At 41.2% G+C, this 27,990-nt stretch overlaps 2 protein-coding genes across 7 annotated transcripts in view; both read right to left on the bottom strand.

Annotated features, from left to right (window-relative positions):
- Positions 1-3: 3 nt before the first annotated feature.
- ttc39a (tetratricopeptide repeat domain 39A) lies at positions 4-22,884 on the bottom strand. Of its 2 annotated transcripts, XM_062396132.1 has the most exons (21): positions 22,671-22,884; positions 21,099-21,149; positions 20,858-20,908; positions 20,480-20,533; positions 14,047-14,151; positions 9,250-9,381; positions 8,475-8,515; positions 8,315-8,382; positions 8,152-8,216; positions 7,943-8,042; positions 7,400-7,465; positions 6,311-6,419; positions 6,154-6,221; positions 6,008-6,067; positions 4,940-5,101; positions 4,309-4,400; positions 3,794-3,914; positions 2,783-2,894; positions 2,494-2,608; positions 2,126-2,242; positions 4-1,993 (listed from the first exon to the last, which is right to left on the bottom strand). In XM_062396132.1, exons 1-21 carry the CDS (start codon positions 22,721-22,723, stop codon positions 1,879-1,881), a joined length of 1,857 nt encoding a protein of 618 aa, XP_062252116.1. In that variant the 5' UTR covers positions 22,724-22,884; the 3' UTR covers positions 4-1,878. The 2 variants fall into 2 exon arrangements, with proteins under 2 accessions (XP_062252116.1, XP_062252117.1); XM_062396133.1 differs by lacking the exons at positions 20,480-20,533; positions 20,858-20,908; positions 21,099-21,149; positions 22,671-22,884 and adding an exon at positions 17,829-17,984.
- A 1,102-nt stretch (positions 22,885-23,986) lies between these two features.
- eps15 (epidermal growth factor receptor pathway substrate 15) overlaps positions 23,987-27,990 on the bottom strand; it is a 28,854-nt gene continuing 24,850 nt past the window's right edge. For all 5 annotated transcript variants that reach the window (XM_062396128.1, XM_062396124.1, XM_062396125.1 and 2 more), the window contains one exon: positions 23,987-26,560. In XM_062396128.1, coding sequence (XP_062252112.1) covers positions 26,430-26,560 — 131 coding nt within the window. In that variant the 3' untranslated portion in view covers positions 23,987-26,429. The remainder of the gene's footprint in view (positions 26,561-27,990) is intronic.

Here is a 27,990-nt window from a genome sequence, read left to right as displayed (position 1 = left end):
ACACAGAGTGAGATGTGCTTTTTAGTTGCTCACCAACATTTCATGTTAAATTACAATAGAAACATTCAGTATGTACAGGAATGTCATTCTGCTCAGTGGCAGCTGAGCCCAGTGGATTATGCTGATCGTCAGCTTCCTTTTTCCCACTCAACTAAGATTGTTTCTTACAGCAACACAAGTAAAACCAAAGACAGGAAAAGGACTCAAAAGCTTGATTATTAGTAGAAAATACACTATGTTATTTGAAGATTAAAGAGATCAACTGAATACATTTCCTCCACCTCCACGTCTACCTCCTAAAAATATTGAAACTTACTCCTAGTCAGAGTCTTGAATCCCAAACCTTGCACTGATCATGAATAAATCAGACATGGTGAGTTACTGGGTTTTTCTCGCCCTTCAAATAACCTCAGCACCAGCACATTCAGATGTCATCTGTCTTTGTTTTATCATTTAAATCATTACAAGTATTTGTTCCTAAACAGATTATTATTATTATTATTATTTGACAGAGAACTGTGGTTGTGATGTCCAAGTCTTTCAATTGGTGGTTCTGGCCCAGCATGGCAGATACATGAGCAGCGGAGGGGGTTCACAAAGCAGGACAACTGTGGTCATTGCCATTCAGAGCTTCTTCACCCACTGAAGGGATGCTACAGGCAGACAAGCACGCAGTCCCTCGTCACTCGGGGTGAATGGCCCGTTTGTTCGAGCTCAAGTGCTGTTGGAATCTGTCCCACACACCAGGAGGAGAAAAGGAGGGAGTCTGCCTTTTTAAAAGACACATTCATCTGTCCTCTTAAAACAGGACAATTTTTGTAAACGATGCCATATACAGTGTATAAATGTAAAGAACAACTCTCCGCTTCAAGTCTGATAGGCATTGTTTTACAACTATGGAGAGATTGTACAGCCTGCTGATTTACAAAGCTTTTTGCAAGAACCATTACATGTGATTGTAAATACAACAGGATTGTAGAGTTGATCAATTCTTCAAAATGAGTCTAAAAGTCCCACATTAAAAGAATCCCACATTAAAATTTTCTTTAACTTAGTTTCGAGGAAAAAGGAGGAAACTTGGAATAAACAATACAATTTCCATTTGCTGTGAGAAACACAAAGAACCTAAGAATATGTAGTGTGAATGAAGGTCATCAAAAATCGGAACCCTGACAACAAACATTTATCAAATGTACAAAACAGTCTCGTAGTTTCCACGGAATATTTGGCGAGTAACATAATATGATAACTGGTGTCAACAAATAATGATGTGTCATCTCCCATCTAGTCAGGTCAATTGATCAATAATCACTCATTTACATTAAATTAAAAAAGTAGGATTTCTTTGGAGCAGCCAAATGGTGCTGCTGTCCAGTTGGAGTTAGTGTCAGTAATTTAAAGTGGGCTCTCTGTTAATCTGGCTCCATTAGGGTCCACACCAACATCACCCTGAATTTGGCACATTCTTATCCAGGGGTACGAGTGGAGGCCCTCTGCAGCACGTACTACACAAATACAGCCTTGTTTTCTACCCTAGAGCACTCCTGATGGTTGGCCACAGTGCTGGACTAATAAGCCTGCTGGAAGCAATGTTTCTTAAATATAGGCACATTTCTCAACTTGTTTCTATTTAAAATCAGACGAGGAAATTAGTTTCATCATAATATACAGAGCTCTGGAAGAGAGCACATCAAACTCAACTAAACCAGTTAGGGCCACACAGAGCTGCAGTCGCCCCTGAGGGTGGCACACACAAGAAAACATAAGCATGTCCTCCTGATGAAAAACACAAATGGCCTGCCTAGATGGGCAGGGGTATGTGTCGCATTGTGGGACTGCAGAGACAGAGAGTTGCTCTTGTGTGCCCTCATCTGTCTGTTATGGACTGGAGGGAACGTTGATGCCGTTTTCCGCGGCCCCCTTGGCCTTGTGCAGAGCGGCCTGAATACGGAAGTGTGTCCGAGATTCCATCGAGTAGTTTTTGTAATTTTGCCTGAAACAGAGCAAGAAGAGTCAATGACAAGTTTTGTGAGAAATAAAGTGATGATGTAAGATGTATTGAAAACCACGAACAGGATTGGGTGTGGCATGTTAATGACTTGAATATGTGTGTTAAAAGACTTACTTTGCTGCTTCTAGCAGTTTGATTGCTTCATCTGTTCTGCCTTGCTCCAGTAACAGCAGGCCGTGCTCCAGCAGGGCATTGGGAACAAGGTAGTGGTCATATTTGATCTGAGTCTCACTGCAAACAATGTCAAAACTCAGTGGTTACATTATGTGTGGCTCATAAAATCAGGGTCAACGATTCAGCTCCTGTGCTTCACGTTAATCACAACAGAAGTGCCGTTACTAATCAGAGGATGCACAGTGACTATGATCACGCTAATTGGAAGTGGCACCTTGCAGAAACTGGAGCATATGTGTGTTTCTGGTTGGATTATGTTTCTACATATTGTCTGTAAATGTCTGTGTATGAAATTGAGAGACGCGTACTTGCAAAGGACCAGGGTAAAGTAGTGTTCGGCCTCCTCCTGGTGCCCCAGGTGTTTGAGACACAAACCCCTCAGTAGGCTGAGCAGACACTGATCGTCCATGGAGAACTCACTCCCTGACAAACACACAACAGGACAGTGAGGAGATAACAACAGTTGTGGAAAAAGCAGCTACAATGAATGAAATCCACCTTAGCATATTAGTGTTAAAGAAGAGAAAATGATAAATGACTATGACATTTTTATTTGTTAGAGAGATCTTTGAGAATGTGGTAAATCATTCTGCATACTTTGGCTGTTCTCGAGTTGAGCTTGTGCCTCATCCAGTGTTTTCAGCATGCCCTCCGTCAGGTCTTTGTGTTTTCCAATGACCGTGTAGCCATTCCATATGTACATCATCTCCTACACAACACAAAAATACATAAAAATCCGGATAAATATAAGAATTGATTATTATATTATTGCTGACTTTCTAGGCCTTTTCTGGACTCACACCTATGTACACTTGAGAGCTTTTGACACCTTATGCCCCCGGTTGTAACCTGAGGTCCATCGGGAAGGCCACTCCACAGTGGCCGGCTGAGGACCAGAGGTGATTGGGCCTTTTCTGTCAGGACTACCACTCTGTGTACAATCTGCCTGAGGACATCCGTCTGACAAACTCCTTATCCTTCTAAAAATGTCTCTTACAGACGCATTCCTATAGGTGTGTTTTTTCTTAGGTCTGATCTAACCATGTATTTATAAATATTTTATAATGTCTTATTTTAGCTAGTTTGTACTCTTTTCTCATCTGTAACAATGTTTTATATCTGTACTTGTGCTCTATTACTGTGTGATCTTTATATCGGTTTGCTCGTTTAACTTGTAAAGCATGTGGTTACTGTGTTTTGAAAGGTTTATTATTATTATTATTTAAAAAAACAATGTTATTATAGAAATAGTGTACATTTATATATATATTTTATATCATATAACTTCCCACAGTACTTTAACCTATTGGTCACAATGACAGCAACTCAAACTGTGGCAGAATGATAAGGTCAGAAAGCTGTGCCTCTCAGCACCAATCCAATAGATTGTTGGTGGTTCGATCCCCGGTCCCCCCCGGCCCACATGCTGAGTCCCAGATGCTGCTCCTGACAGCTGTGCCGTCCATATGTATAGAATAAATAAGCATGTGAATAAATCTTTGAATGTGACCTGTACTGCCAAGCACTTCGAAAGCTATATAAACCCCGTCCATTGCCATGTAAAAACTGTGGAATTTTTTTTTAAAGCAGGCATCACCCAGTACTGACCAATGGAGGGGCAGGGAGAGGAATGGGATTATCTACGAGGTAGCGACGGGCTTTCCTGATCGCAAACTTCTCCGTTGGCAAAGACTTGCCGGCTATTTTCTGCTTTAGTTCTGGAACTTGCCTGAAAAATAAAACAATATACAATTAAATTCCCACACATGACTAACTGAAAACAAGAGATAACACGTGACACATTATGTCTGTTCGCATCTTCACTTTATATCGTCAAATTCTGATTTACTAGAGGTCTTGTGCAGCAATTCACCATCAATTAAAAAGCTTGCTTGGCACCAGCATAAGACATGTGAAAATCCATTATTAGATTATTTCTTTCATACAAAATAGGCTTTTTTTCTCATTTTTATATGAACTCATGTTACTTCCAAAAGACAAAATTATCTTCCTACAAGAAGCGATGTTGACATTATAGAAATGTAACCCTCACAATGAATCATCTCTGTTTGCTTATGGATTCTGTGACCAGCTCCAGGCGTGTCTTAGCTCTCAGTTCGTACCTGAACAGAGTCAACGCAGTTTCCCCGAAGGTTAGACAATCATCCTCCGTCATCATGCTAAGGTAGGCTGCTTTCATATACGCATAGGTAGCCTTAGGAATGGAAAAAAAGGTGATTACTACTGCAAAGCTGTCTTTCCTTTTCAAATGAGATGAACAGAGAAAGATAAAACAACAACTGTGTGGAATTTGGTGTCAGAGCCAGAACCCAAATTCACTCTCATTATTGAGTTTCATGATGCAAGTTATTTTCGGTCACTAGAAGCTGAAATATAATTTATTTATCATTAACAGACATTTAACAGAATCCTCCTTGAGTGCTGTTGTTGCCAGTTTAGACAGAGAGGGACTAACTTACAGAAAAGGGGCCAAACTGGAAATACTGTATAGCTGCTTTCAGGCATGCACTGAAACCCAGATAATGGTCGGAGGGACTATATGTGAGAAAACATATATCCGAGTGACAGGCTCCGGACTTTCTCCAGATATTTTCCCTGCCAGCCCCCTAGTAAAAACTTCAGATAAGAGCTGGAAATCAGGTTGTTGCTCTTATTTTGTGAGGGGCTGACAAAAGGAAACCAAAATCAGTCATTACTAACTCAGCATTAGCCTGAACATCTACCGTCGCCCACCTTAGACCACGAGTTCTCCTTGCTGAGCAGGTCAGCGTAGAAGTAAGCCATCTTCCAGTTCCTCTTGTACGTGTAGCACCACATCAGCTCCCAGTAGCACATGTGGTGAAACTGCTTCCACTGCTGCTGAGCCTCACAGCACTCCTGGAAACGGTCAACAGCCTGGAAACACACATGAAACCGTCTGGATAATGATTCACTGTTCATATGGTGACACAATGAATAATCATAGATTTTTGCACACGACTTAGCGTAATACCACCTGTGTTATAAATGAATGAATGTAAGTTCTGTCTGTGTTTGTGTGGGTCTTCTACGATTCCCTCCCACACTCCAACGACATGCAGGTTTGGGTTGAGTTTATTGGAGACTCTAAATTGACAGTAGTTTTGAATGTAAGAGTGACTGGGTGTTTGTCTCTGTATGGTGGCCCTGTGATTTGCTGCCAACCTGTCGCCCCATAGCAGCTGGGATTGGCTCCATCTCCCTGTGACCCCCAAAGGATAAACAATATAGATGACGGGGGTATCCATAAGTGATGATTGACAACCTAAACTCAGGGTTTATAAACCAATATGTTGATGAAATAAATGCAGATGTACATTATTAGAATGTAGTCTTTTTAATTTGGTAATAACACTATATGCCCATCTAACAAATCTTGTGATGACTTGGTTGTGATTCTTGAAAAGTATCGATGCAAAAATATCAATACATCCCTTTTTACAAAATATCGCATTGGTATCGTCAAACTAACACCACTTGGTTTTACTTTGTATCGGATAGTAACGGAAATCTGTGATATGGCAAATCACTAATAAAGATTCACACACATTACACTTGGTTTTAAACAACTGGTTTGTTGTAAAGCCATTTCGTTCTACTAAAAGTAGTTAAATTGTTTTACAGAACCCTACTTTCAAATTTAAATAAAAAAAAAAAAATGAACTGCCCACAGATATAAGATACTCTGACAACGTTCTAATAACATGAAGTATAAAAACAATCAGTTTTCACAGGAAGGATTCATGACGGTGGTGATGTGTGTGTATGTGTTGGTGGACTCACAGCATCCAGGTTCCCCTTGATCTCTTCTATTCGGCCAGCGAAGAACAAGAAGATGGATCCCTGTGAGAAAGAAGGTCAACAATGCGTTGAGAAACATGATACTTCAAATCATGTGGTAAGGTAAAAAAAACAACTCTCTAACAAACCGTGGGATATTTTTTGAGATATGGCTGTAGCAGTTTCTCAGCATCTTCAACATCTCCTTCTCCAGTTCCTGCACGAGAAACACAGAACTGTGGTTAGCCGCAGCTGTGTATGTGTGTGTGGGCCTGTGTGTGTACATGTGTGTGTGTCACTGCTCACCAAGTATGAAGCTCATGAAGGTGTGATAACAGAGCAGCAGCATGTTACAGAGGAAGGACCTGAATGTGCTCTCAGCGCAGCCGTCCTGAAGCTCCTGCAGACCGAACTCCTGCATGAATACAAACACACACACACACACATTGTTCTATGCAGCCTAAGCAAGATATTTAAGTTCTCCATGTCGAGATCATGTCAGACGACCTCTTGAGACTGTACAAATCAAAAACCTACTGTCTGTATATGATGTCTGATTTCGTGACTATAAAATAAATCTGTTGGGGAAATAATTTCTCACATTTATATCAGGTTTCTCAGCTTATTTTGTAAAGCGATTGCACAAACTAAATGTGTCAAAATCTTGAATCGTACTTAGGGCTGCAAAGGGGCGGAACATATCCGGAAAACTTTCCATGGGAATATTCAGCTCTGGAATTTAAAAAAATAATATATACGTAAATTAAACGCTGAGCAATAAAAACATCATTCAAAACTCTATTTTAAAGATGTATGGAATGTATTACACGCTGCACGTTGAATTTCAACCCTGCACTGTGTATTTCTCCATCACTTTTGCAGATAATTCCCAGCATCCTGCACACTACAGCGGGGCTATTGAGGCCTGCTTTAGTGTGCAGGACTAGTCAGGTAAGTTTCTATGAAATTACTGGGGGAAATATATTAACCTGCTGATTGAGGATGGTTCATCTGTTCATCTAGCCTCTTTATATTCATTTATCCATCAATTGTAAAATATTTCTAAAGACGATTCCAATTGTTTGGCTAACTATTTATATCTCTGGCATTGCTTTTTTCTCATCTTATTCTACAGAACAATTCCACGTGCACTGTCTCATGTGTGGAGACATTTCACCCCAGCCAATGTAGAAGGAAAGGCTGTTTACATTTGTAAATACTGTGCAAAGACCTATGTTAAGAATGACACAGATCCAGAAGCATATAGTCAAGAGCCCAAAGTTTCCTCAGGGCTCAAATCAGCCTATGACAAAACAAATGTTTATGTTTATGTCTGTATATGACAAGGTAAATAAAGACACCGGTCTCTGTCTCTCATCCTTCTACAGAACCCACCTTGTTACCAGAGACACCCACAAACTCCAGTAGCTTCAGTGTCCGAGCGGGCAACATGGAAATCATCTGCAGGGAGAGGAAGTGACAGTTTAGCTGCAGGCAAACAGGATCCTTTCTTTATCATTACAACACCAAGTGTTTCTAAAAAAATTTACGTTGAATTTCCTGTATGTACTGTACAAAGGCTATGGGTTGTAATGTAGAGGAACAGAGGAAATAAGTAGAAGAGGCCCATAATATGGCAATAATCAAAAAATGTATCATTAAGTGCCACATAAAAAGAAGCTCAAACCACACTTCTATCTATCTATCTATCTATCTATCTATCTATCTATCTATCTATCTATCTATCTATCTATCTATCTATCTATCTATCTATCTATCTATCTATCTATCTATCCATCTTTTGCTCTGGATGTGTTTCTGTTTAATTATGAGCAGCTTTAACATCACACAAAAATGCAATGCAAACAATTCGCTTTCAAAACACACTGGTACATTATTCCATTAATCCGTCAGTGACCCATAAAGCTTTCTACTTACTAGATTAAAGGCTCCCACTCCCAGTTTAACACCACCCTCAAAATGGCTGTGGTTGTCACCATGGGTGTAGCCAGCGGACTGGAGGACTGTGTGAAGCTCTCTGTAAGGTAGAGGTGAAGAAAGGGAGAAAAGTGTTTAGCGACGTATCCGCGAAGATAGAAATTTGGATTAGAAAATGTGAATAAAAAATCTGGAGTTTAGTTTCTCACTTGTAAGTCTGGTAGCTGTTCCTCACTTTGATCCCTCCTTTAATGAAACTGATCATGTTTTCATCCTGTAGAACAGGGGGAGGGGGGGGGGAGAGACAGTGAGTTGCATGGTGGCTGTTTTCAGTGCAGTGGTGGTTGGTCTGTGTCAAGAGCTTTTCCTGACCTGTAGGAAAGTGAGTGCTGCCCTCTGCAGGAGACACTCGGCGTAGCACACTTCCGCATGGAGTTCCTCTGAGGTGAAAATGACAAGTTACCCACGTGAAGCACAATGGAAATGGCGGCATTAAGGTTGTAACTGATTGCAGCACATTTCCTTTACTGACCTTCCGTAAAGGTTTTGGAGAAGCTCGACTTCTTGCGTTGCCTGAAAGCACAAAACAGAAAACCATCAGCGAGTGTCAGTGGCTCTGAAAAAGTCTTAAGGATTCTCAGCAGTGACGCTCTGCTCTCGTTTCCTGGGCACATCAGTGACTCAGCCTTTTTCCAGGGAAGACAGGATGCTGAGCTGCTGTAGGATGAAGTTCCCATAAGGTGCTGAGTCTGCTGACTGGGCATTAACAGTCACAACATTGAAAATAAAACTGCAGAGAAAGAGTCGAGTGCAGGTTTTGTCCCGTCGGAGCTTATTAGATCTCCTGTGGGTCCAGACTCTCACAGTGGCACAAAGACAAACTGTGACAGGCAGGTGTGACATTCTGTAGGTCAGCAGCTGTGTCTGTGTCTCTTCTGTGCTTTTGTATGCTTGCTGTGTTCTAGTTTTTTTTGTGTTATCTGTCCCTGATTGCATTTGAATATGAAACTTGTCCTATTTTATTTGCTGTTCATCTTGACTGGCAGAAGAGATGTTGCATCTCAATGGGATCTTCCTGGTTAAATAAAGGATCAACGGTTTGATTTTATGAATGCATGTTCAAAAGATAAAGCAGATCAATCACCTTTTATCACCTAAAAGAAACTGTACTTTGTGATTGCTTTATTAAAGCTCGTCCACAGCTTTTACAAGACAAACCTCTCGTCTGCAGCTAATGAATGAACTGATACTGAGAGGACCTGTACATCTGGACATTATTTCACTGTGGTGCTGAAGGGAAGTCTCACCGCTGACAGATAGCCTGGGCCTCCTTCATGGTGTTTCCTGCTGTCAGGATGTGTTGGGGGTCAAAGGTCATCATGGCCTGCATCTCTAGGATCGTGGCGTAGGTCAGAGCGTGGTACATGCTGTCTTTGGTTCTGCGACAAATGATAAAGCACAATATTTATATTTCAAAAATTCAGTAAAGGAAACAGGGTGTGATAGATTTTAAAACACACACTGATTCAGAAAGATGCTCCGACGTTGTTATGAGAGAAATGATGACGACGGGAGAAGAACATCTGGTGAAACAAGGAAGTGTTTTGTATATATATTTTCATATTAACGTTGCACAAACACACCCTAGCAAAAACCTTGTAGGTGTAAACCTACTTGGCAATAAACTCAGATACTGATTCTGATTTAAGATTCACACAGTAGAAGTCATTTAACCAGAGATCGAGAGATGGAACAACATGATCATAAAGTGTAGTAGACGTAAACATCACATGAGAAATAAACAGGTGCTGAACTAAAGATAGTGTTAAGAAATAAACATAAATGCAGAGGCGGGATGTAATAGAGTACATTAACTTCTTATCTGTGCTTAAGTACATTTTTTATTTTACTTAAGTCGATGTACTTTCAGGTAGTCCTGTCTGTACATTCTGTACATTCTACTGCATTACAGTTTAACATTGCATTGAGTTACACCTCCAACTATTTGGAAGAGGCCACAGCTGAGACTCAGCCATTCATTTATATGCAGCATTCTTTATTAATATTAGTGTGTATTATTGTTATTGTTAAAGAAAATATACAGCAGATACAGTTAATGATGTATTTAGAACATAACATTAGATCATTGCTTTACGTACAGATAAAGTAGACCAATACATCAGTGATTAAGCTGCTCTCTGCAAGTAGTTTTACTTAAGTATTTCATAGAAAAGTTAATGTACTTTTATGTTTATTTGTACTTTAACTGAAGTATCGTGAGTATTGTCTGACATGTCGAGCCAAGTGCTCTCCAGAAAGACGGAACAACGTGGGCACAGAACATGATAAGTTTTATTTTCTTATAATCAACCTACTAATGAAAGCACTAAAGCCACGCCACTGCAGAGATAACAGCTAAAGCTATTTATACCTATGGTTGTCATGTGTGTCACGTCACACCCTTTGCTTAACAAGAGCCGGGTACAAAGTGATTGAGTAAAAGTGTGTCTGATGACAGCCGCATTTTTCCACTAGTTGTACTTGCTGTTCCAGTTAGAGGAGCTGTCGCTCCAGTTCTAAACCATTATGAGATCTAATCACTTAAATACCATCGTGTCAAACTCTAAAATTACAAAAAACGTTGGCATTGATTTACAATGGACGACATAAACTGCCTTGTTGGCGTAAAAGCAGATTTTGTATATTTTATATTGAGCTGTTTACTGTACACACCCTCCAGTACAAGACAGAGTAATTTTAGCATGAACATAAAGGTGGAGGTGTGTGGAGAGGAATGTAGTTTGTCGGCATAGCTGTCATTTCTTTGTTCTTCGCCACACATGACTCATGTGACCAGCTCTCTCATGGAAACAAACCCTTCTACAACCCACAAAGACACGACACCAAATCTAAATCATGATGTAGTTATTATAAAAGATTTTTAAATTGAATATGTGCATTATAGATGTGCACGTGACTTTTAGACAAATGCAATCAATCCAGTATGATTGAGGAATCAAGTTATTTTTTTTCTGGCAGACAGGGTTTGAACTCTAAACCTAATATAACTGATATAATTCCACCAGGCGATTATTATGCATCTGCGTTTGTTGGATGAGGATTATGCAAAAACAGCTCAACCGAGTTCCATGAAAGTTTGTTGCGGGCTTGGCATGAGCCGAAGAAGAACCCAATGCATTTTGGTGGGGCTACAGCTCAGGGGGCAGATCCAGTTTTTGCAGAAACAATGTGAGAAGGAGTCTTGATGAAAGAAATCAGGCATGTTTAGGGGACTGATATTTATAAACGGGTTCTACTGAATTAAAATGTGGTTTCATAAGGAGACTGTTGGCCCTTGGCAGTGACAGGCTGGTTAGCAAGATTCACTTCAGTAACAACCAGGAAGCAACAGACGACAGTCCGAGAAGACAGAGGTACAGATTCGCCGACTGCTGTGATGTCAATTGAAACGCTCGTAGATGTTCTGAACTTGGTTGGGAATTCCAAATATTCCGCGGCAGCATTCAGATGTGTTTGATCACACGTCTCCCTCATGTTTTCACCACAATGAAAACTCGCACATAATTTATAACTATATATTATTGGCGCTATCACCAGAATCAGAATCAGAATCAGAATTCTTTTTATTGCCTTGTATATTTTCACATACAGGAAATTGCCTTGGTGTGGTTGGTGCACTTTACAAACAACAATATAAAAACAACAATATAGAGCAATATAAACATCAATATAAAAAACAACAATATCGAAAAAATAATATATACAGTAAATGTGTTGTGTGCGGTTTTAAGGTGCAAAGATTGGTGGTAGTGCCAATAATGTAGTGTTATAAATTATGTGCGAGGGTGGGGGGGGGGGGGTCAGCAGCACCAATCTCTGCACCTTAGAACCGCACATGCCCATAACTCTCCTACTGTATATATTGTTGTTCTATATTGTTGTTTTTATATTGTTGTTTGTACAGTGCACCAACCACACCAAGGCAATTTCCTGTGTGTGCAAATATACATGGCAATAAAAAGAATTCTGATTCTGATGAGGAGGAACAGTGTTGGGTTTTCCCAGAAACATGTCTGTGCACGCCTTGTGTTCAGTTCTGCACGTGTTAGTAACAATAAGGGTGCGCAACAATGGCAGGAACAATAAACCAAACAAATAATTATATCCTTGTGGTTTTGATTGTAATAAATGACACAGAATTAAAGTAAAAGAAGCAGCTCCATTTTGAAATCAGATAAAAAATTGAAAAAAAAGTGTTGGAAAATTGAACCTTTGAGTGTTTGCGTATCACGTCATATTATTTGACCAAGAATCTGCTCAGTTCCTGTATCTTAGGTCATACAGCTATTCATCTAGCAAACACCTCCAGTGCCCACTCCCTGCTGCGGCTGTGTGTAATACCTCCAGAAAGCGTGATTGAAGAATAAGATTGCGCTGTCTTGGCTGTACTTTGTCTGGTGACATGTTTAAACAGAGAGCTGGCAAATAAAGCTAAGCTGGCTGTTGGACCCCTCAGGATTTGAGAGAAAAAGAAACACCTAAAACCACTTAACTGGTTACTTAGCAGACATGTTTCTACAATGTTGGAGAGGAGGAGAAATGCAATTATGTGAATCCTATAATTCCGCAGAAGTTTAAAGAGACAAGTCAGGTAATAGATTTATTTATCGCTGGCTGATACTCATGCACGCACAGTTTCTCAGTCTACAGATCATCTAGTCAGAAATATCAAAGTGCGTCAGCAGCTTGTAAAACAGAAATGAAGCATGACAAGGCCAGTTGAAAACAAGCATTTAAAACTGCGACACATCCCTCAAAGAATGTCCCTACAAGAGAGCACAGCACCCCTGGTGTATTTCCAATGCTCAATTGCCATAAGAGTCTGACATGCTGTACTCTCTGGGTCACAGTTTCACCTCAGCTTCTTCTTCTTATCAATAACCTGACAACGTTACACGGTTCTGAAAGTGTAGACTAATAATTCAGTGTTAAATCAGTGGAAAACTGAAAGATGTTCCCAGCGCCACACCTCCTGTGGGAAAAATGTACATTGCCTGTCTCTTCCTGCAGTCACACTGCTCAGGTGAGGCTAGACTAACGCATTAACCCTGCATTAGCTGACCCTGGCTTCATTCAAGTGCCTGCTGGGATATGCATCAGTTGTCTTTGACATAAATAAGAAACAGAGAACATAAAACGAAAACGAGTGAAGTTGATACTCCAGGTCATCAGCTGCAAAGTATGAGCTAAGACAATAATAATATATCTGGACAGATATCCTAGATAGACATGCCTTTTGTTTGAATTCGCACCAATTTTTGACCGTGTCCCACAGAATGTATCAAATCCAAACATCTGGACTCATAACAGCTACAAATATGTACAGAATAGCAACTACTGTCTGTTCAAGTGCAGACAGAAACCAGGACCCACTGCACTGACAGAGCAGCTGGAGGGAAAGGTACATTTGGATGGATGGATGGATTGATGGATGAATGGGAATGTAGGTGGGTGGATTGATAGAAGAATTGACGGACAATGCAAAAACATAGTTCCTCCGGCTACTGGCATCGCAGGCATTGAGGCTTAAACTAAGACATTATAATAATAACAGGACATAAATACAATGACATACTGTGGTAGTCATCAATTTGAAAAAGTTATGAAATAAAAAAGTCTCTCCTCTAGCCAAGTAATCCTAGGATTCCTTGCGCTTCGTTGGCAAACAGTTTTTTTAACTGACTCAACTCGACTGACCAGTTAATGTTAAAAAAAACAGTTTAGTAAACTTAGTAAGTTTAGCATGTCGCTACGATAACATTAACAATCACTGCGGCCTCCAGCAAAGCCATAGTCTGCCACTGACAACAGTACCAGGGTTGTGGAGCTGACGCAGCGGAATGGAATTCAGCCATCATTGATTTGAATGTTGTGTGTGTGTGTGAATGCAGCTTCCTGCTGAAACTCCTCTCACATCCATTGTGTTTGTGCATAGAGGCCCAGTTCGATCGGAGCTCCACCCCAGGTAAGACACAGCAGCTGACAAGACATTAGAGCAGACAGTTCAGTTCGGGTTTCTTTACCTGCTTCGGAGCCGGGTCTGCGCCTCCTCAAACTCATTTCTGAGAAACAGGTCCAAGGCGGCCGTACAGTCCTCCAGAGCCAGAGACAGGTCCGACTTCGAGCCCCTGCAGAACCAAAACAAACAGGACATGGATGAGGAGGGTGGAACCTGGCGAAGGTGTTGGCCGATTAGTTTAGCATGAGCTCATTTCTGATCTTAGACATTATGATGCATCTGTCTTATCACCTCTGCCAGGGGGGCTAGGTTTTGTCTGGGTTGGCTTATTTTTCAGCAGGATTGTGCAAAATTGTATTTTTCTAGGAAGGGTAGAGCCCGACCCAGGGAATAACCTGATGAGTATTTGCTTTGGATCTAGATCAGGAGGTGGAGGCCAAGAATTTGAATGATATTGGGTGTCTTTCAGCATTTCATAGATCTTAATCAGACATATTTAGATCCAGAAACCCCCCAGATCTAGTGAATTTAGATGTGGCTTCATAAGGGGACTGTTGGGCCATGGTGCAAGTATGTGCTCTACTGAGTGCCATTCTAGTTATAATCAATAGAGAGAAGATACTCATGTATTAGAAAAACATATTCAACTGGGTTTTCTCTCGTGTTAAAAGCCTCAGTACTGAGCCCAAATCTCTTTATTCAGCTTTGCTCTGTTTCTACTGTAGTGACCCTGTTCTCATTGGCAGCCTCCAAACACTGACCCTCAACAGAGGGAAGGAATCTTCATTTCCAACTCACTTAATGTATTTAGTCTTTATTAAATCCTCTCCAATCCGCTGCTACTTCCCTGGAGAGGCAGAGTGGGTCAGACAGGGACCTCTGCTCCCGATAGTGTTTTGCTCTCAGTGTTGTTGCTGCTTGCATTACACTGCATGTTTTCAGCCTCGTTTTCTGTACTTACACAACCATAGACTTCTCTAAAAAACACATTTATTAAAAGGTGAAGAACAGATGCTGCTGCTGATATGAATAATGTGCACCGTCTTTATGTAAGCTGCTGATAATTGATGATAAGTGGAAGCAGTATTCTGACTTCCTTCCACGGTGCACAGGACCCTCACGTGACAAAGTGTATAGTGTGGCCAAACCGAGCACAAGACATGACTGAGAATTATGCACTGTTCCCCCGTCACAAGGCTAACGCACTGCTCCTGACACTGGGTCTAAATGTGTTGTTTTTATTCTTCGTTTCAGGCTGCAAATACCAGAACTAGCGTAAATGGTCAATCTGAGTCGCTGACTGCTGACAGCACTAATGTTCTTCAGCATTACGCCGACATACTTCTTTGATATGAATAATGACTGATCTGTGATGTACTAATGCTTCATTTTCATACATTCATTCTTCGCTATTTATGTTATTATTCAAATGGAACCATTGCATCTTGTTGTTGTAACGTTGTTGTTCACGTCTTCAAAGATGTGTTTCTGTGCGAAGGGAAGCAGGTTTCTATTTGGTTTCATGCTGAAAGTCGAGTGTAGTGTTCCAGGGAACAAGCATGACAAATCCGTTAACTTTACGATGTTGGCCCCAAAACATCAGATTAATAATCAGGAATATGAGCAAACACAACTTCAGCTAATGTATGTAACAGCAGTGACTAAACCACATCATTGACATTAACTTCCTGCCAGAGAGGAGCTATCAAATCTCATACGCCATCAGCTTGGCTGTCTGCCACCATAAAGGAGCACACACTCGCTGCCGAGCTCTGCTTAATGACATGCAGGTGACTGCTGTGTTCACAATATGACTGGCAACAAGCTGAGCTTCCTGACTACAGCACAGCAACAAGCTGTCAGAGCAACATGTGTGTTCGGTGTACGTCTGTCTTTAGCTGAACAAACAGTGTACTGACCATTTCCCCTCCAAAGAATTAATAGTAATTTTATGATAGTAAATTTGATTCACCATAGCTGTTTTGTAATTGACTGCCTACAGACAATAAAAACGGCATAAATAACATGACCTATAATAATGGCAGGAGGAAATAAAGGTAACACAGAGTAAATCATTGATTTTAAGGATGATGCTGTAGAGTTACATGTCTTCCCCCAATGGCCACTGGCTTAATCCAACCAGAACTTCCTCTGTTTCCTCTCTGTGAAGGTGCAGCCTTCTGCCACGTTAACCTCAAATAACAAGTTTACTAAGAAAAGACAAACAGCCATGTGCGTTTGGTCTTTGGATACTCAACCCATATTTATCATTGAACGCATTCATGCTCTGCACCGATGAGTTCATACCAAGGACCAACCGTCTTCTTGTGTCACCACATTTAAATTCACTAGATCCAGATTTTCATTTGCAACTGAACTGTATTGGACACACACTCATACATATCAGTTTCCTTAACATTTCGGATTTTGGATTTTGTTTTTTGTAAATCAAGATCAATTGATTATTCTCTGAGAAATCAAGGAAACATTTTGATAAACAAAAAAAAAATGGTGTAATAAACCAATCCTGGATCCGTCTCTTGTGTGGATCTGGAACAACGTTGGGTTCTTCTCTGACCCACACCACATCCCTCCAATACGTTTCAAGATAATCCTTTTAAATAAACACCCTATAACGCCATGTAGCAGTAAGTGAAAAAATAAAATCCTCGCTTTTCTGATTCGCTCCAAATTAGAATGAGGTCTTCCTCGCTTCCTGCTCCACCCCTCCACAAGATTCCATTGAAAGCAATCCTGCTTACAGACTAACAAACAAAAGTAAAAACAAATGTGAAACCTTGAATCTAACTCTTATCTTAACCAAAGCTTTACTGTAACCACAAGCTTACAACCAACCAAGTCGTGACCTCACACAAGTCAATTTTCAGTCCTATTTAAAAGATCATTGCCGCAGGAGTCTAATCACTTCTTACATTGAGCAAACAAGTACAACCTAATACATAATAAATTACTCTAACCTTCTCTAATGATGTCGTTTTGGAGCTCGTCCAACAAAGACCAACTTGTGCATATTACCTAGAGAAATATCTGAGATGGTGTTCAAATTACGTATACTCAGAAGGGAGCAATAATCAGACTGGTAAATTCATAGTAGTAACTACAGTATGCTGACGTGGTCTTTCTTTGAGCTGACAACCAACTAAACTGGTCCCGTCTGACAAGATTTACTGACACCTTCAAAACAATTGAAGGCCTGAAGACAGGGGACATTGTCATTTGCATCCAGGCAATAATACAACACTATGAAAGAGAGATGAGGCATGACCACCGGGACAATGAGGAGAGTCTGTGAGGGTTCGGACGGTTTGCCACTCATTGTCCCCATAATTTAATTCAATTTTCCGTCAGCGAGTCTGAAATTCTGGGTTTATTTCTCCAGAGAGTGACTTGCACAGGGTAAATCATTATCAGGCAAATGCACATGAGCACACACACACACACACACACACACACACATACACACACACACACACACACACACACACACAGATAACACCACTTAGCACCCACACACGCACTATTCATAAACACACCCCTGCATGCGTTCACACAAGCCTACGTGCAAGCACAGCACACACACACGGAGAGAGAGAGAGAGTGTGTTCCAGAGTGACGATGCATTAGTTGATCGACGCTGTTATTATTATGGCCCAAGCAAGTTCATCCACATGCCTGAGTGTCACAGCTGCAGACACAGACACACACACGCACACACACACACAGTCCCTTTACATCATTGGACCCTGACAGAAACAAACAGAGGATCTTAGGGAGGCTGACAAAACACACGTCATCCCAAAACGCAGCAGTAACAAAGTGTCTTACCCGTTCGAGAGAGTCTCATCCTCTTCTGACATTTTCATCCGGCAAAGTGTGTGTTTGTCTGTGTGTGTCTGTGTGTGTGTGCGCACAAGAAAAAATGTCAAACTGAATGTGAGCGCAGGGCCTTCGCAGCAGAGAAGGGTAACGGTCTGTGTGTGTGTCTCTCTCTGTGGCAGCAGCAACAAGGGCAGAAAGCAGGCGTGAGAGAGAGAGAGAGAGAGAGAGAGGAGGAGAGAAAGAGGAAATAGTGAGAGACTGGACAGAATGAAGGAGAGAAAGCGAGAGAGGGGGGAGGAGGAGGAGGAGGAAGGGCACAGTAGCAAAAGCAGCCCTTAATAAGACTGGGATGACTACCACACATGGGAGGAGAATACACAGGCTATCTGTGCTGCAGCTAACACACACACACACAAACACACACACAAACACACACCTCTTCCGATCATCACCCTCGCGCTACACACACTGCAGCCTCTGCTCTCATTGGTTCACACTAAATCTGAGGAGGGGCTACATGTCCACAACTCATATTTGGGGATTTTTTGTTTAACGAGAAACTACCAAAAAAAAAAAAAAAAGGGAGTAAGGGAAAAAACGAAAAGCTGAAAGATATGTAACTCGTTGTCGTGTGATAATTACGAGACCGTCCTTCGTTTCTGACACAACGACCACCACGTGCTTCTCTTCTGCTTAAGGTGAATCCCGGAGAAAGCAGATGGAGAGGAGAAGAGAGAGAGCTGCTGTGTGGAGGGGATCACAGGTGGTCCGGTCTGCTCCAGTGGCAGAGACAGAGCCCTGCAGCGAGCAGAGGGAGCAGAGGCAGAACACATAGACACAGCCGAGCAGAAACTGTGGATACAACCAGAACTGATCTGAAAGCATGAATGAATTATGAAGTCAGAGCCAGTGTGGCTGTCCTAGGTAACACTCAGTCAGCCCTCTGCATTCGGCTGTGTGTGTGTTCGCAGCACGCACACTTGAAAACAGAGGTTTCAGTTCAGCTGCAGATCAGAATGACCTCAAGCGAAACTCCTCGTCAGAAAAGTGCTCGAAGGGATAATTCCCTATAGCCCCTCACCCTAAGCTTAACCATCACAACTAAATGCCTAACCCTAACCCTTGTTCTAACCTTAACCCTACAAACCATCTCTAAACCCTGAGACAAGCCTTTGAAATTGAGAGGCCCAGCCAAAATGTCCCAACAATGAAGCAAATTTGCCCCCCCATAACTACAGATAGACATGTGCACACACACACACTCGATTAGTGACACTGCTAGCCTCTGGAAAACATAAAGCTCACACTCATGTGACCGTGTCTAAGTGCTTGTCTCGTCCTTTTCTCCCCCATGGTATTCCATGGACACACAATTGTAACCACAGAAACATGAGGGGAAATCCATCCGTCTCTACACAAAAAAACATGCGGTCGTTGCCTCCATCTCTCACGTGCAGGAGGAGATGTTTCAGGTGGAGATAACTAGAGCTGATATGTGGCCGTCCTCATGGCAGGAAATTCGATTAAGCGACCAAACAAACTCGGGCGGCACGATCATTCAGAATTCTGACGTTGGCTTCTTTCTTCTAAACTTAATCTAATAATATGTAAATCTCTGAAGCTTCCATGTCGAGCGAAACCCTTCAGCAGTGCCCTCAGTTCACACTCACATAATACCATGTTCAGTTTGTAGTGGGGGACAAATTAAATAGGTTCAAATACTGAAATGTCTTAAATGCAGCTTATTGAGGATTTTTTGTTCTGAAGTACAGATGCTAGATATACAGCAGCAACTCTAACCTCTATTTAGTTTTTCCTGCCTCAGATCAAAACAGTCACAACTAGAGTAGATTAAGACCAATATGGATTTAACTGATATTAATAATTGGAACTCCTGATACCGATATACTGTATAAGCTGATGTACTTATTTAGGAAATAAATTGATGATGATTCCTAAAATTTCCCATTCGAACCCTTTTGATAAAGAAAGTGTAGAGGCTTAATATTTTACTGTTTGACCACCAAATGTGTATAAAAATAACTATAATAAATAAAAAAACAATCATACGACCAAATAAATATTGAATTTGAGTTAGGAAAAACATTTTTTTAAATAAAGTTTGAATATAAATGCCCATATTCTCTTTTATTCTTTAGAAGTTGTCTTATCGGCAAATGTCAACGTCGTCGGCGACATGTCTGTGATAGGCTCACATCCGACGGATTTCATTGGCTAACAGATAAATTGGTCGAACTCTGCCAATGAATTCTCTACATGCCTTGAAACCCAATGCAACGGCAGACAATTGAACGAGAGACAGTTTGGGGTTCACGGTTGCTGAGAAACGAGTTGACAGAGAGAGAGAGTCGGGAGATGATTACATGCTGTGTGAATTATTCATGAGGTGAACCACAGGGAGAAGCTGCGTTGAGGTGCGGTGACCTTCTCGTGACCTTTAGCTCAACGTGTCACTAATATGTCAAGTAAAGTTCACACCGACTCACAGAGGAGCTGGATTACACAACGACGAGGGAACAGACGTATCGTGACAAGATTATTTAGAAGAATTGATGGAGGAGTTTTTACTTTGCGATCAGTGGGATTTCGTACGAGGGATGTTCAACATCTTGTCCTATATTCTAAATCACTCCTACCCATCAGAGGGATTTGCAGGTTCCGGAGCATCTCTGTTGTTCGGCAGCTGTAACCTGAAACAGAGGAACACAAAACCATCGAGGCTGTTAAGAGAAAAGAGGGAGATCTCCAGGGGTGAAATCCATCTGAAAGGAGAGCTTTTGTTTAAGCAACACGATAGTGAGAGCCATAGAAACTCAGACTGTACGTGAACACTCCCAGGCTACTTCCTTCTCAGCATTGATTATTGACGATCTGTCTCCAGATAAGACCTGAAACATTCTGATGGTTGTGGTGGCTTTGAAAAATGGGGTCATCATTTAAACTTTACCTATGATTAGATCTGTTTTATTTATTTACTTCAATGACGGCTCCTCCAGTGGTTTACAGCCACTTACCTGAAGTCTGTGAGGATGGGATCCAGGTCTGGACTGTTGATGACGGACAACCTGATAATAAATAAAATTCAGTGAGCATAACAAATTTAAAGACTTCACAAGTGTTATTATTGTCACGTTATATAATCTGTAATTGAATACGACAGGGTTGCAGTTTTCTTTGTGACACAGTTGACTGTTCCCGACTGCAAAGAAAGAAAGAATGAATGTGTGTGTGTGTGTGTGTGTAATGTGAACATACTGGTTCAGGGAGTCTGGGCTGTCCGGGATGTCCTGTGCCTTCTGAGTATCCCTGTGAAGAGGTCAGAGGTCAATTTAGAGAGAATGTATGAATGGATCTCATGATGGTGAGAAGAGGAGGAGGACGTTAGCTGGGACACCTGAAGTCTGGTCTGAAGATTCAAGGAGGACTCAAAGGGCCTGGTACAGATACTACTACTACTACTACTACACTGCTACTACCAGTACAGACAACGATACAAATAAGTGGAGGCTAATAATAAAGATACAATGTGATAGGATATGATGGAATATGATATGATAAGTTAAGATACGATACAACACAATATGATTAGATCTGTTAATCCTACATTGGCCCTGATATATGAAGATGTGCTATGTTACAGCAGCAAAGGGGAGAGTAAATGTCTTGTATGAAACTAATATTGCAAAGATATAAAAGTGTCATTGCACAATTGAATTAGGTAAAAACCCAATAAAGATTATTAGTATATTTTCTACATAATATTATTTCATAACAAGTCCAACTTGAGTTCCTATTTTCATGACACATGACTTTGAGCACTGACCTGTATTTTGACTCAGAAGTTGGAGACTTCCCTTCTATTGTTAGTTTTTTATAAGGAGTTATTAATTAGGTGTGTGATATGCAGGGCTACATTATCACAGTCACATTCTTCATGTTTGTTCACCAGTTGCATGTCATCAGTAACAGTTCAAGTTAAGATGACTTGAGAGGCTGAAGCGTGCGCTTTGCTTTTCTCTATAAATGTCATGACTTGGAACTGAGGACTGGAAGCAGACTGGAATCAGACTCCATTCTTCCCGGACTGTGACTTGAACTGTGGAGACTCGAGACTCAACTCGGACTCGAAGCAAGAGTGAATGAGGCATTGAACTTTAAAGTGGAGTCTATATCGTCCAAAACGCTGCAGTTCAAATTGTGATGTCTAATGACGCCATTGAACAATTAAAGAGACAACAACATCAACCTGATAGATTAAAACCAGACAGACAGGAAGAACATCATTTTCAAAAGACCCTGATTTTCTTATGGTGAGGCTTTTATACTTTGTAATTACACATATTAGATTCTGAGGCTGTATAAAATAATGAAAACTTAACAATAGATTATCTAAGCTCAGCGGCTGATGCCACATCACTGTATTCCTGCTTTACCACACTGGGACTGTAATGTTGTCTAACAGGCTTCACACAACAACAGCACGCGTCATGGAAGCACTTACATGAAAACACAATCCTGAACTCACACAGGTGAGAAGCTGCACAGGTGAGAACAGAAACTGAGGCCTGTCACACACGACTTCTACCTTCTGATAGATGAAAGTAAAACGTTGACATGTGTTGTTTCAGTGACATGGACGGACGCATCTGATCCGTGGACACCACAGAAACAGGAATCAACTCCACAGGTCAGGTTTCAGACACGGAACCTGCCCAGTGTGTGTGTGTGTGTGTTTGTGTGTCCTGGACACGTTGTGCTCTACACATCAGCACAAGTCTCCTCCACCCCCTCACTGCTGAAATCAAACATGTACTGACAGGGACTCACGTCTTTCCGTCATGTTTCTTCCCGCTGCGTCTCCAGTTGGTGATAAAACTCATTCCACCGCGGTGCAACAGCTGAGTATCCCGGACAGAGGAGGCCTACACCCGGACAGAGGAGGCCTACACAGCGGGCATGGATGGAAGCACTGACCGGAGGAGGAGGAGGTCCTACTGATACTGGTGAAGGAGGAAGAGGAAGAGGAGCTGCTGCTGGTGCTGTAAAGGTGAGTCGTTCTGATCATCAGGGTTCAATGAGCCTCCTATTTAAATGCAGGGAATGAAGCGGCAGGCTCCAAGGTCCTAACACCCTCCATGTTCTCACAACTCATAGACATTAGTTACACGTGTCTTGAAAACAAAACAAGTAAATCAAAACATTGAACACGTAAATAATAATGACAATAACAATCCCTCAAATTATGTATTTATTAGTTTTTGTATTAGTTGATAGTTTTCTTTAAAGGTTGTATTGTGTCTTTCTTTTTCTAAGCAGGAAATATCAGTGAACAGATGAAAGGATTTGACATGTTCATGACATCTGGGCAAATTCCATTCACTGATGAAGATCATGTGACAGGACTGAAAGCGCCAGCAGCCACTCAATGGACAGACTCGTGGTAGAAGACATTACCTCAGCTGCTGCCTCCAAGGTCAAGAATACGCTTCCACTTATTTCAACCAATTTTGGAAAAGTCAAGGGATAATAGTGGGCCAGGGGCATTACCTGTATTCCGGGTGACTTTCCACTGATTACAAATGATTTGTTTTTGCATGCAAATATATCATTATGATATATAGACTGAATATGATATAATTATTATATAATAATGATATGATCTCCAAACACTGTCAACACGTGATCGTCAACATTATAATTTGAATTGTTCTACACAAGGAGCACTTGTTTTGTTGGTAAGTATTTCAACTTTAAGAGTCGAGCGATTAACACTGTATTACACTTCCGTGTGGAGGGACTTTCAACGGACAGATTTCCCAAAAATAAGTAAAGAACTGAACCCTGCATTACCCACAATGCATCTCAACTGGACCTTCCCTGGGAAAAGTACATAGTATGTAAATGTAAGAAAAGCAAGAAATATGATCAAATTATTTTCTCTGACGAGAACGCCAACGTTGATGTGTAAAATCAGTGAAGTCCTCTTTTGAATTAAGTTTAAAGTCAATTCTACAGTTAAAAGCACATTTGAAATGACAGTGTTTTCATAATGTGGCATCATTAGTGTTAGAACATCATCCACCATCGTCTTTTGAAAATAAAAGTACAAATGTAAAACAATAATCACACACAAACTGCAAAACTATATGTTTTTATATTTATTCTGTTTCAATTAAATGCATTATATATTCTGGTCAAACTCCCAATGATTATTATTACACGTTAGAAAATACAAAATAAAATACAATGTGGATCAGCCTAGAAACATCAGTGGTTCTTAATTTGTAAAATTCAAGGAGCCTGTACAAACGACTGTCATGTGTCTGGAGGTGTTTAAATGCGAGAGAATTAAACAATCAGATGTGTTAAGCCGAGGCTACGATAAGCAGAGACGAGAGGCAGCTCTGGTTCTCCTGTATAAACGTAGATTCCAATATGAGAGGCCGCAGGGCTGCATCAACCAGACACTGAACTGGTTACACACAAATAAGAGGAAACAACATGATGCTGATCACAAAAAAAGTAAACAGACAATTAAGAGATGTTCAAAGTGTTAAGCTCTGTTTGGTCGAAAAATAAGCAAAGAAAAGAAACAAAATCATCATGCGCTCAGTCGAGCTTTCCCTTGTCAGAAACCCTCACAGTTTAATGATTAGTGTGAAGTCACAGGGTTTATTTTCTGGGAGAAACATTCAATTTAACCAGAAAGATGAGGGAAAGGAGGAAGAAGACGAGGACGTAGCATCTCTGACTGACCACCTGCTATGGCGCTCTTATCCATAGACTGTCAAAAGTCTATTGTCAAAACATCTTTGTCGCCCTCTGGTGGCTGGCCGCGGTATTAGTCATGAACCCTGCCTCCTCCCAAACAGTGAAAATCACATAAAATAAATGTCATTTTAGGTGTATCACAGAGATGTTTGTCCAAGTGTTTCTCCATTGGTCCAGTGTATGGATATCGCGGCTCCACCAGATTGACACACACACACACAGAGAAGTGCTCCACAACAAAAGACAGACTTTGACTGACTTTGTGTAAGGCTGTGATTCCTCTCAGATAGGAAGCGTTTCCTGGAAAACTAATCCGTAGAAACATGCTCATGAGAGAAACACCAGCAGAGGCACATCAAGATTTCTAACATGGAGATTTACCACTTGAAGATTTTTGATACACAAGCTACTCAACCAGCATCCACGCTGCTGGGCCTTCATTGAGTAAAGACATGGGGAGGCTGCTCTGTGCCTGACCCTGACCCCTGACCCTGCAGCTGGTTCTCTGTGCAGATGATTCAGGATTAACACTGCTATTAACACCATTCATTTAGTGTGAGAGTAGAGGGAGCAGGTGAAGGAAGTATTGACCCAATCTATTCCAAACAAATCATTCCCATTTTTCTGTTAATGTCCAAACTCTGCTATTTAGATAATGTCCAAACTCTGCTATTTAGATAATGTCCAGAGCTGAAAGTTTCAAACTTGATAAAGGGAAACCATTCATCAGGACCCCTAATAACAGTTTTTGAAAAATGCATTTCATCGTTGTAGTGTGCCTTGAAAATGAATGAACATGTAGTTAATATGAAATAGATGAAACTTCACTCCAACTTTAGTTTCTCCCAGAAAATAAACTTCCTGTAACACAGACAGAACAGACGCAGGGCAAAAGCTTTGCACTTCTTCCATTCAAAAGACATAAGAGCTGTAATGGATTTGTTCATTTGTATTTTTAGTATCAATTTGTTTTTCACATATCAGAGGATGAATAACTTCCAGTTAAACACGTAGAAATGTTGTCATTAATAATAATAAAAAAAAGAAGACCTAACAGGCCCTCTGCCATCGTTACTCTACTCACACTGGAGGTTATTAAAGATAAATGCCAAGAGTGTTACAGCTGCTCCAAAACCTCCCATTTCACAACCACAAAATTTAGCATTTTGTCATGTCCACCATTCACTTATATTTGAAATCCTCAACACAGTTTGAGAGGCTATAGATCGCTGCGAGTTATTAAAGGGTAGTGAGTTTACTTAGTGGATAAAGATGTCTTTTGACGAGGCTGTTTCAGTCTGATCTTTAAATAAATTACATTCTGCAGAGTTAATGTGGCCGTTTTGTCGCCGAGTGATGAGGTCAACAGAGTGTGACGATCCTAACACCTGACAATATTCACTGCATTTCATTTAAAACCATCCACACGCGTCGCTTGTCCTTGGTCGTCTCCTCCCGACGACAACCACAGAGGCCGACAGGATGGAGAGAGAGACAGGATACTGCGATGCCAGTGCACAGTGAACAGTCTCAAGGGGGGAGTGGGAGAGAGAGGGGGGGGGGGGGGAGGCTGAGGCTGCTGAATGATGCAGAGATGGATTCATTCAGAAAGAAACTCTCCTCATGGGGTCAGCGGGTGTTGCTGAATCAGTCCTATACAGTCCCCACTTTTGCTTTGGTGCTTTCTGGGCTGGGCCAGGCTGTGCTGTGCCGTGCCGTGCCGGGCCAGGAGGATGGGAAGGGAGGAGAGAGGAAAGGGAGGGAGGGAAGAAAGAAGGGAAGAGAGAAGGGAAGAGAGGAGCTTCTCAGGAGAGTTCAGACTTGCTGAGAGCGATGGCGAGCTCCAGGTCCTCTTGTTCCTGCTGGGTGAGCCTTGCAAGTCGCTCCTTTTCCTCCCGTTCGCTCTCGCGCTTTGCCCACTCTATCATGTCTTCCTCTGTTGGATACTGCTCCGTGCACACAGGGACACACACAGAGAGAGAGAGAAGGAAAGAACGCAGAGATGCAAAGAAAGAAGACGCACAAACACAAACAAATGTACGTAGTTAACAAATTCTTAATGATGAAAATCGCTCTTAGAGCCTGTTGAGAACACACAACTCTTAATAACAACACACAATCATAACACATCATCATGAGCTCCATAGGGAATATCTAAGGTGCTGTTGTTGTGTTAAGTCATGTACGTTTAACTAGCAAGTGAAAACTACCGTAAATATAGGGAACAGTTTTCTGTCATTAAGGGAACAATGATGTAGAGTGCAACAGACTCTGTATTTCTTAAGCTTAGGATTTTTAATATTCGATTTATATCTCCTTTTTTAATTAAATCTTTAAATAAAAATGTAGCCTATTACAACAATTATGATTCACCAGTGCAACCATCATCCTGTGGTAGTGGTATGTTCTACAGATCTACAATTAACCTCTCAGAGCTCAAACTAAATAACCAGAAACAAAACCTTGTAATTTATGTCCTGAAGTTTATTTGTATTGTATTTGTAATTATTTGCCAGAAACTCCTGACAGAGAAGCCCCCCCCCCCCCCCCCCCCCCCCATCCTGACACATCAGTGAAAGGCTTAAATCTCTGCGTTGGTGTGGCTCACAGTGAAAGGCATCCTCAACGCTATTATAATTGTAATTTATAACAAGTTCTGGCTTTTGGCCAAAATATTTCTATTGACTTTACTGAAATTGTAAAGTGGCCATAGCAGATTTTGTGGGATTTAATAAACAGTCATTTCAGTTTCACATCCTCAAAGAGTTTGAACACTTTGAAAAACCCACTGACAGAGCTCTCCTTTTGAAATATGACATGTGTATGTGCCACTGCAGGAGAAACAATGCTGGGATTAACACTAGTTCAGAGTTTATTTACAAGTAAGTAAGTCATGGCAGTGACCAGCCCCATGACTGAATCTTTAAAAAGCTAAATCTATTTGAGGCAAAGTAACCAAGAAAATAAGTAAAAAAAGAATGACATTAAAGAGTTGGCAGTCGACCCCCGGGCCTCCGTCCATACAAAGTATTTAGAGACATGTGACAAAAGCACGAGATCTGGTGCCTTCACTGAAGATAATTCAGTCATGTGACTGATATCATATCCTTCTTAAATGGTTCACGATAGCTACAAGAGGGAGCTCACACTATTGTGGGAACACAACAGACACATTATACGCAATGAACGGCAGACAGAGGCATGGCAGGTCATCCAGTGTGTATTCGACCATGCAGGAGGAAACAATGACAACATCGCGATAGCCAATGATTTCAGGGCGCAGAAGGCAGAACATGCATGATGACGACTAAAGAGACACGTGATGGATTTTGTGGACAACATGCAGTTGCGAGAAAATGTGATGAAATCAGACATT

Source organism: Platichthys flesus, chromosome 9 (assembly GCF_949316205.1).
Source record: "Platichthys flesus chromosome 9, fPlaFle2.1, whole genome shotgun sequence".
Classification (NCBI taxonomy): domain Eukaryota; kingdom Metazoa; phylum Chordata; class Actinopteri; order Pleuronectiformes; family Pleuronectidae; genus Platichthys; species Platichthys flesus.
This window is presented reverse-complemented; position numbering and strand designations above follow the sequence as displayed.

Excerpts from the sequence above, each read along its gene's own strand:
- ttc39a (XM_062396132.1), bottom strand. The coding sequence starts at position 22,723 with ATGAGTTTTATCACCAACTGGAGACGCAGCGGGAAGAAACATGACGGA. Across the intron at positions 21,150-22,670 it reads AAGAAACATGACGGAAAGAC|GGATACTCAGAAGGCACAGG; the intron begins GTGAGTCCCTGT and ends ACCTCTTCACAG. Across the intron at positions 9,382-14,046 it reads CAGACCCGGCTCCGAAGCAG|AACCAAAGACAGCATGTACC; the intron begins GTAAAGAAACCC and ends CATTTGTCGCAG.